The following is a 10366-nucleotide window of genomic DNA, read 5'->3' on the forward strand; positions in this document are numbered from 1 at the left end:
GAAGTGGATAGATTAACTGAGAGTGCTGGTGTATATGGTCATAAGGTGTACTATGGTTGGGAAAATAACACCTTTAGGAGGATAGACAGCAGTAGGGAGTTAAATGGTTATGTTAAGGGGGAGGTTGGACCAACTAAGGAAGTTAACTTATATCTTGAAGTATCTTTTCATGAAATTCTAGTGCAACAACTTGGTTATGATCCGTATGAGGTAGATGAGACAGAAAATGAACTCCAAAATGGTGATGGTAACAATAATATTAGGGATGAAGGTCAAGGAAGGTGTGCTGCTAATAATTGTGATAATGATTCTGACGCAAGTGATGAGACTTTTTTTTCAGCTATTGATTCAGATTATGAAATAGGTGATGATGCTGATGATGGTATATTTCATGATAATGTTGACAAAAATGCTGAATGGTTGGGAGTAGATAATCACAGGAAAGAAAATGTGGTTCCTGATCCTTTGAATGAAGCAGAGGTGGTTCCTGATTCTGATGAAACAGAACAGGTTCCTGATTCTGAATCTGATTTTGAAAGCATTCATGAGTCTGATGATGAAGAGTCTAAATTGAGGTCTCGTACTTTTGATCCTAAGCATATTGACAATCCAAAATTAGAGCTGTATATGTCCTTCACAAGTCTGAAACTTTTCAAGACTGCTGTACATAATTATAGTGTGAAACAAGGCAGGCCTTGTAAGTTTGTGAAACAAGATAGAGTGAGGGTGAGGGCTAGATGCAGAAATAGTGAATGTAATTGGGTTATATATGCTAGAAAATTAAGTGGGGATGGAACTATTCAAATAAGAACATTTGAAGATAATCACACATGTGGTTTTACATATCATAATCCTCTTGTGCATTCTGGATGGGTAGCTAAGAAGTACTGTGAAGAGTTTAGGTGTAATCCTAAATTAGATTTGGAGCATTTTAGGAAGACAGTAATGAAAGAAAATAGGTGCTCCTTCACAAAAAATCAAACATATAGGACAAGGAGAAAAGCAATGAAAATTGTTCAGGGCAGTGAAAAGGACCAGTACAGCAAATTAGGAGTTTATATGCATGAAATTCTAAGATCCAACCCTGGTAGCACTGTTATAATGAAAACTGTTAATGGCTTTAGAGACTCAAAAACAGGGAAAGGCAGATTTGAGAGGCTGTACATTTGTTTTGCTGGAGTGAAGCATGGTTTCCTAACTGGATGTAGGCAATTTATTGGAGTAGATGGTACTTTTTTGAAAGGATCAGTAGGAGGAGTTTTGCTAGCAGCTGTTGGAGTTGATGCTAATAATGGCATTTTTCCAATAGCATATGCTGCAGCAGAGGGTGAAAGTAAGGACTCATGGTGCTGGTTCTTCAAACTATTGAAAGAAGATTTGAAGATTGAAAAGGATTATGAGTGGACAATAATGAGTGACAAACAAAAAGGTCTAATTGAAGCATGTGATATGATTTTTCCAAATGCAGCCCACAGATTTTGTGTGAAACACTTGCACAATAACTTTTCATCTGCTGGTTTCAAAGGAGAAGGTTTGAGGAGAGCGTTATGGACTGTTGCCAAAGCAACAACACCAGCTCAATTCAGTAGCAGAATGGAAGCAATGGCTGAAATTGATATAGAGGCAGCCAGGTGGTTTGATGGCAAACCACCAAGTCAATGGAGCAGAGCTTATTTTAGCACTCATCCTAAATGTGCTATGTTATTGAATAATATCTGTGAGTGCTTCAACAGCAAAATTCTTGATGCTAGGGAGAAGCCAATAATTGAAATGTTTGAAACAATACGGTTGTACATGATGCAGAGAATGCAAAAAAATAGGGATCTGGCCAAAGAGAAGTGGCAGACTTATCCTTATTGCCCCAGAATTCTTCACATTATGCAGAAAAATGTAGATAGAGCACCTGACTGTTTTCCATTCAAGTCAAATGATGATCTTTATGAAGTCAGTTGCCCATATGGTGACCAATATGCAGTGAACATCAAGGAGCAAACATGCTCTTGCAGAAAATGGGAATTAACAGGTATTCCCTGTCCCCATGCCATTGCTGCATTGTGGATGGCTAAAAAGGATCCTCTGCTATATGTTTCAAAATGGTATACAGTGGAGACATATATGAAGTGCTATGAAGGATCAGTGTGTCCCATGAATGGAGAAAGTGAATGGGGGCTTACTGATGTTGGTGAAGGTCCTTTACCACCCTTATATGGGAGAGCACCTGGAAGGCCTAAAAAGCTGAGAAGGAGAAGTGCAGAGGAGGTTCAACAAGCCAAGGAAAAAACTAAGAAGAAGGTGACAAGAGTGGGACAGATTAACAAGTGTAGATACTGTCATCAAAGGGGACATAATATGAGGTCCTGCAAGCTTCTCAAAGATGCTCAAGATCCTGCAGTTGCAGAAACTGATATTAGTTCAAGCCAAGTTGCTGCTTCTACCAACAATCCAGCTAGCCAAGATGGAAAAAAAGTTGTAAGTTGTTTTGATGACTTGTTACAGCTATCTTTGCTATTTGGTATATAAATGACATGTTTTCCTTTTAAACTGTAGGGAACAAAGAAAACCAAGAAGCCTGCTGCTGAGTCTTCAAATAAAAAGGTAGAAAAACCTGCTACATCTTTTGATTTTTCTGTCTTTATGCAATTTGATTTTTGCTACCTCACTGTTTTGTGCAGAAGAGACATAGACATACAAGAAGAGTTGCAGCTGCAGTTTGTAATGATGATTCAAACATTGAACATCAACAGGATGCTGAGCCACTGGTTGAGATTGACATAACATCCTCTGCCCCAGATCAAGTAGACCAGGATATGTTCGAAGTGTTTGGGCTGTCAAGGTCTCAAGTGAAATATAGCACCAAGGAACCCAGAACACAAACTAAAGAACAAGTACAGATGCCCTTCAGGATTAGAGATGTTCATATGCATGCTGCTGCTGCTGGCAAGGCAGATTTAAGTGTTCCTAGTTCATCTAGATCGAAGGGAAAGGAGAAAGTACTGTGATAGGAGAAACAACATGCTGAATTTTCTTCAAGCCAAGCTGCTTTTGTTCAAGCCAAGTTGCTGCTTTTGTAATTAGTGAATGACTTTTGTTGTTTCAACTTTTGCTTTGCCTAGTAATTATGGAAGTGCAAGCTGTAATGTGATAGCTGGCTTTATTTCATTTATGGACCCATGTTCAACAACAGATCATGTAGTTTGCTTTATGGGATCTCTGTTTTCCTTATATTTTTCTGTTTTGTTAGACTTGATGACTGAGTTTATAATCCAACCAGACCCTTTGTATGCTCTTGTTTTATTAAGTATTATTGATGTTGGATGTTATAAAAAATGTGTGATTTGATGATGTATGCCTGACCTTTATAAAGTTGATGAACAAAAAAGTTGATGAATATTGAGTTTTTTGAAGCTGTAATACATAAGAAGAGCTTAGCTTTGTAGATTAAAGTTGCAATACATATGACAAGCTCTAAGTGTAGTGTATACAGTTGGTTAGTAGACAAAAGTTTCTTCCATAGAATTTATTTATTTTTTTTTAAAAAAAAGAGGGAAACCCGCAAGCGGGTTTCAGGCTATTTAACAAATTACTTTAAAAAAAAAAATTTTTTTTACATGCAAGCTGCGTTGAGTTGCACATGCCCATCGGAGGGCCCTAGGATGCCCAGCAAACCTCCCCTCTCATCCTCACCCTTCAGGTGAGGGTTTGAGAGTATGTGTTTGATATAAATAGAACAGAAACGCAGCTTTTAGTCATTTTACATAAGGGGGAAACCCGCAAGCGGGTTCCAGGCAGGCAGGAAAACCCGCAAGCGGGTTTCAGGCTATTTAACAAATTACTTAAAAAAAAAAAATTTTTTTTACATGCAAGCTGCGTTGAGTTGCACATGCCCATCGGAGGGCCCTAGGATGCCCAGCAAACCTCCCCTCTCATCCTCACCCTTCAGGTGAGGGTTTGAGAGTATGTGTTTGATATAAATAGAACAGAAACGCAGCTTTTAGTCATTTTACATAAGGGGGAAACCCGCAAGCGGGTTCCAGGCAGGCAGGGAAACCCGCAAGCGGGTTTCAGGCTATTTAACAAATTACTTAAAAAAAAAAATTTTTTTTACATGCAAGCTGCGTTGAGTTGCACATGCCCATCGGAGGGCCCTAGGATGCCCAGCAAACCTCCCCTCTCATCCTCACCCTTCAGGTGAGGGTTTGAGAGTATGTGTTTGATATAAATAGAACAGAAACGCAGCTTTTAGTCATTTTACATAAGGGGGAAACCCGCAAGCGGGTTCCAGGCAGGCAGGGAAACCCGCAAGCGGGTTTCAGGCTATTTAACAAATTACTTAAAAAAAAAAATTTTTTTTACATGCAAGCTGCGTTGAGTTGCACATGCCCATCGGAGGGCCCTAGGATGCCCAGCAAACCTCCCCTCTCATCCTCACCCTTCAGGTGAGGGTTTGAGAGTATGTGTTTGATATAAATAGAACAGAAACGCAGCTTTTAGTCATTTTACATAAGGGGGAAACCCGCAAGCGGGTTTCAGGCAGGCAGGCTATTTAAACTTACTTGCTTTTCTTGACTTCCTCTCCTCAACATTGCTCCTTTCCTGCATATTGTCCCCCACTGCCTCCATCATTTGCTTTCTTATGCCCTCCGATTCCTTATTTAACACGATTTGCTTTGATTTTATTTAGCAAAGGATGAACTAGCCATTGCTTTGCCCAATTACCTCTCCATCTGCCTTACTTCACCAGCGGTTCCTTCACCTTTTAATACCAGTAGAAGCATTCAAAGTAGCTTATGAAGGGAAAATATTCTGCCAGGAAAATATTCTCCAATTCATATTTTTCACCTATTGCAACTTTCTTCTGTCACTGTATCAGTCAAACTAAGGGTATGAAGGGAACTAAAATACTCTCCCTCCTCCAAAATGCTTAATCTATTGTTACTTTTGCTTAGAGGGGCTGACATTGTTAAGAAAATGTCAATTCAAGGGGTGGTAGGAGAGATTTCCAAAATGTGGAGGGAGCTTAGTGATATTTCAAGAAACCTCAGGGGAGGTTTCTGATATTATCCCTTGCTTTATTTCATTGAGAATGCACTTTAATTGTATTGAAGTTATGATATACATATATGGCAACTGTTTTCATGTTCATCTGTTTGTATTATTTGCATTTATATTCCAACTTGGTTTATCAGTACATGTGGGACAATCTTGGTTTATCAGCTTAGTTGCCAGTTTGGTTTATTTGCATTTGTTTTCTAGCGTGGTTTATTTGCATCTGTTTGTATTATCAGTACATGTGGTTTATCAGTTCATGGCCATTTTATATTTATGATATGAACAACACTTTGACAAGGACCATTTTCTTACACTCAACGCATAGCTTTACAAACAAAATAAATTACAGAGTTCATAAATTGCATTGTTGCCAAATACATTTCCCTTCCTAAATCCCACCTTTTACATAAATTGCAGAGTTCATTTGGAACCTTTGTACAAACAAAATAAGTCCCTTTCTATACCCTGCAATTGGATATTACTTCATAGGAAAAAATGCAACTCTCGTTCCAACAACAAACACAGCCAGCTTCAAAATGTTCTTTCTTCTGCAATTTTACCAAAATCACTCCAGTCTTAGCAGCAACTTGCCTCCCTTTACTTTTTCCTCGCCTTTACTGCTCCAACTCAGTACTAGCAAAACCACCAAAAGCACAATTATTATAATAAAAAATTTCTCCCTCTTACGCATTCTTTCAACTTGTTCTTCCATTTTGTTAGTCTTTTTCAGCAAACCAGGAATGAGAACTCTCCCTCTTGGACAAATTGGCTCATCAACCCATTCAAAGTACCTGCATCTCTCGGGTCTCTACCATAACAATAATGACATTTCTCAGAAATTAGTTAGCTAAATTAACACATTGAAGGACCAACATTTTTAGACAAATATTTCTTACCGGCCACAGAGAGCAACCAAGGAATCTTCTTCCCGAATTCTCGCCGCGCCAACAGGTGCTCATTTTTGTTCTTAACCCACACTTGCAGAATGGAGTTGATGAACCACTGGAGACTTCAGAACTTCTGCTCCTCATTTAGGCAAAAATGAGAGCACAGGGAGCTCCACTGCCAGATGCTCTGAGGATGAATGTTTAAAGCTGCAAAGATTGGCAAGAAAATTTTGGGGTTGAAGGGCAGAGGGAAAAAGGACAACAATGGAGCTTTTCGTCCGTCCGTTGCATTTTGTTCCTTTAAAGTTAGCTCCATTCGGTTTTACCCATTTTTTGTTGGGTAAAACCGTTGGTTGTAACGGTCAATTGGATATTTCCCGTCAATTGTTCTTAATTGGTCAAAATTACGGAACATTGAGGATGAAATGTGTTTGGGGTTAAACATTGAGGATAAAATTGGTCAAGCCCCCAAACTTTGAGGATGAAAAGTGCATTTTTCCCTAAGCAAAGCCTCTAGATGTTTGGAAGAAGTCTAACTAAGATAAGTATCAACTAGATCTCAATGCTTCCATTTCATTGGGCCTTTCTCTGTTTTTTCCTCAATTGTCTTTCAAAGCAAAAACCAAAAAACGAATCATCTCCAAGGCCAAAACCTACTCATAGTACAAAATCCCCTTTTTCGTTGGTAGCCGCCGAAAATGAAGGAATTGATTTCCTTGCTATCGGCCGGTCCCACCAGAGAGGAAAACAAAACGGTTCCCCCAAATCTAGTTTTTACTCCTTTTCAAAAATTGATATTTAAATACCAACACTCCCTAAATAAAAGGAAACCTATTACAATTTAATTTCTTCAACTTTTTTAAGCGAATCCACTGCTTGAAGTACCCCATGTGTGACGAACCACGGAGATCCGGCTCTGAGGACTGGAGTTAGACGTGGGCACGCCTATTCATCAGGAAGTCCTCCTAAATGTGATTTTAAGCACTTTTCAGCATCAATCCCTATAATTAATACCAAACACCACATTTGAGTAAAATCCATCTAATTAGTGTAATATTTAGTCAAATAATTGCGCAATATTATCCAAAATATCTCACTAAAATGCACCCTATCACGTGTAAAGAGCTAAAAGACAACACTTAAACCTAAGCCTCTGCCTAGTATAAAATAAACCATCTAGGCAGAGGTATCAAGACATGGCAAGAGAAGAGATATAGATAGAAAAAATGCCTCAAGCATATGCCATGAATGGAGGAAATGGACCTCAAAGCTATGCCCAAAACTCATCCTATCAGGTTGCTAGTTTAAACTGCAATTACCTCATTATAAATGTCTAAGGTATATAAGACTTGCGTAAAGATTTTATTTATTTTCTTTTTTTTTTTTTTGTGGCAGAGAGGAGCAGTAGACGCTGCAAAAGAACTTATCAAAGAAGAGATTGACAAAGAACTTGATGTCAAGCAACTTTCTTCAACCTCTGTGCATCCATTTCGAATAGCAGATTTTGGCTGTTCTACAGGACCAAATACATTTGTGGCCATGAAAGCGATAAGAGAAGCCCTGGAGGAAAAACTCAGAAAAGAGGGACTAGCATCTGAAGTCCCTGAGTTTCAAGTCTTTTTTAATGACCATATATCTAATGATTTCAACACACTTTTTGCTTCACTTCCACCAGAGAGACACTACCTTGCAGCTGGAGTGCCTGGTGATTTCCACAAGGTTTTGCTCCCAAAGGCATCCCTTCATTTTGCTCACTCGTCGTGCACGCTTAACTGGCTTTCAGATGTGCCAAATGAGGTTACAGACAACATGTCCCCTGCATGGAACAAAGGAAAGATTCACCACGGAGGGGCCAAAAAGGAACTTCTTGAGGTTTATGCATCTCAATTTGCCAAGGACCTGGAGTCATTTCTGAATGCAAGGGCACACGAGCTCGTCGATGGAGGGTTGATGGCCCTTGTTATTCCTACTGTCCCTGATGCCATCCGTGAATCTCAGACAACTATCGTCCCAGAGAAAGGATATGAAGTTCTAGGATCTTGTCTCATGGACTTGGCTAAGAAGGTTAGATTTCATTAGTTTCAGATCTTCAACTAAGAACTCTATGCCAATACATCTCAATGCAGGGATGCAACATAGAATTTTGATTTTCTTTGTCACTTGAATAACATTAAATTTGAATTATGATCTAATATATCCTAGATAGTTTTAGATAGTTAAATTATTCATTTTTGAATTCAAATGACATTTGGAATTCTTTTTAACACTTCTATGAGCCTGCGGGGCAGGAGTTTTGTTGGATCGGATCTTTGCAGGGAGGGGCAGCCACCCCTCAAGAATTTTAAAAAATTCATTTGCCCTCTTATGAATTTTAAAAAGTTTATTTGTATTATAATTTTGCCTTAAGAAATTGCCCTTCTCCCCAAGCTTGAGAATTGAGAATCTGGTATTCTGTGGAAATATTTTTGACATTTTATATTTGCCCCACAAAAAATTTCAGAACTTTTACTTGCAAATAGGGCTATGAATGAAGCTAATTGAGCCAAGCACTCAAGTTGTCAAACTTGTCTATCTATTCTAAAGAGTTTAAAATTGTATTTAAATTTAATTTATTTATTTATTGCACTGAATTTAGATGAGCTTTTATCAAGTCAAACTCGATTAAATTTTTCACATATAAATTTCATATACCATGTTAAGTCAGCCAAGCTCGATTTCAGATTTGAAATTTTATTGGATACAAAATATTGTTCGTGTTTGGTTTGATTAATTGGAGACCTAAGCGCAAATTAGCTTTTACCAGTTCAACCTCAATTCGAGTGTAACGTAGTTTCGCTCATTTTACATTCCTATTTGCAAGTATAAAATATTATTTTGATATTATGTCCTTACCCTCTAAACTTATGTACTTATTTCGCTGAAAAAAAGGTGCAAAGTATTGGATGGAAGTGAGCTTCATATGTCAAAGTTACTACTTGTAACAACCATGGACAGAACAGAAAAGCAATGGTAGAGAATGAATGGAATACCTCCTTGGTCATGAATAAGCTATTAACTATGTTCCATAATTTCTGAAACATGTCTTCAGCTTAAAAATAGCAGTTGCAAATCCACGAGTAGGAATTTTACAGTTTCTCTAATTTCTATATACTATATGAGTTTTGGTCAAAGTTTATCTTCAAATTTCGACTGCAGGTTAAAAATAGCAGTTGCAAACCCATGAGTAGGAATTTTACAGTTTCTCTAATTTCTATATACTATATGAGTTTTGGTCAAAGTTTATCTTCAAATTTCGACTGCAGGTTTTGGCTAAAAAAAAAAAACTTTAATTACTAAGATGCACTTATTGCAGGGACTGGTTGATGAATTGAAAGTGGATACGTTCAACATACCACTATATTACGCATCTCTTAATGAGATAAAGACCCTGATGAAGGCAAATGAACATCTAAATGTTCAGAGAATGGAGATATTAAGCATTCCAGGAAAGCATGAGTTTTTGTCCAACCCTTGTGGAATTGCTTTGCACCACAGAGCTGTCTTAGAGGGACTTCTAGAGAAACAATTTGGAAGTGATATCATGGATGAATTGTTTGAACTGTTTACGCAGAAACTCGCAGAGTCTTCCTCTCTCTTTAACCCTGAGAATCAGGATGTGGTTCTTATTTTTGTCCTCCTGAAGCGAAAAATGAGAACATGAAACAAATTTAGTGGACCTTATGGATTGTGCTGGTGTTGTTAGTTTCCGAAGGGCAACCCAAGAAATGGCTTTGAAACAGCTGCTCCTGACTGTGGAACATTAGCTTGCATAATCCAGCATATCTAGAAGCTATCCATTGTAATGGATGATTAACAAAGAATAAAATCTCACGTATCTTATTGTCCAACTATAAGCTTGGTTGACGACATCATGTTAGAATATATATTTTGTGTGGCCTAAATAACCACATATGATATTTCTAATGATTTGATTAAATATTTTCTCACTAATTTAAGTGACAAATTTGTATGTGAAAAATTCGATAAAAGCTCACGTGAACTCAAAACAATGAATAAAGAAGCCAAATTTAAACACAATTTTAAATTATTTAGAATTTACAGGCAAGTTTGAAGACTTGAGTGCTTGATTTAATTAGGCTCATTTACTTCGATGTTTGGAAATAGAATGTTTGAAGTTTTTGTGGGGCAAAAGTAAAATGTCAAAAATATTTCAACAGAATACCAAATTCTCAAGCTTGGGAAGAGGGGCAAGTAGCTGATATCAGAATAATTTCTTAAGGCCAAATTCATAATACAAATTAACTTTTTAGAATTCACAAGAATGCGAGTGAAATTTTTAAAATTCTTGAAATGTCATTTGAATTCATGTACTGCAATACTATTCTACTCATGAGGGCTTTGTTTTGGTACCGACTTTTACTTAATGATCC

At 37.7% G+C, this 10366-nt stretch overlaps 1 protein-coding gene across 1 annotated transcript; it reads left to right on the forward strand.

Annotated features, from left to right (window-relative positions):
- The first annotated feature begins 7163 nt into the window (after positions 1-7163).
- Positions 7164-9775, forward strand: LOC113778630 (probable S-adenosylmethionine-dependent methyltransferase At5g37990). Its single transcript, XM_027324091.1, has 3 exons — positions 7164-7231; positions 7332-8000; positions 9289-9775. The coding sequence occupies exons 1-3, from the start codon at positions 7181-7183 to the stop codon at positions 9634-9636; spliced, it is 1068 nt and encodes a 355-aa protein (XP_027179892.1). The 5' UTR covers positions 7164-7180; the 3' UTR covers positions 9637-9775.
- Positions 9776-10366: the final 591 nt, after the last annotated feature.

Source organism: Coffea eugenioides, chromosome 7 (genome assembly GCF_003713205.1).
Source record: "Coffea eugenioides isolate CCC68of chromosome 7, Ceug_1.0, whole genome shotgun sequence".
NCBI classification, from domain to species: domain Eukaryota; kingdom Viridiplantae; phylum Streptophyta; class Magnoliopsida; order Gentianales; family Rubiaceae; genus Coffea; species Coffea eugenioides.

Excerpts from the sequence above, each read along its gene's own strand:
- LOC113778630 (XM_027324091.1), top strand. The coding sequence starts at position 7,181 with ATGAATGGAGGAAATGGACCTCAAAGCTATGCCCAAAACTCATCCTAT. Across the intron at positions 7,232-7,331 it reads CCCAAAACTCATCCTATCAG|AGAGGAGCAGTAGACGCTGC; the intron begins GTTGCTAGTTTA and ends TTTTTGTGGCAG. Across the intron at positions 8,001-9,288 it reads TCATGGACTTGGCTAAGAAG|GGACTGGTTGATGAATTGAA; the intron begins GTTAGATTTCAT and ends CACTTATTGCAG.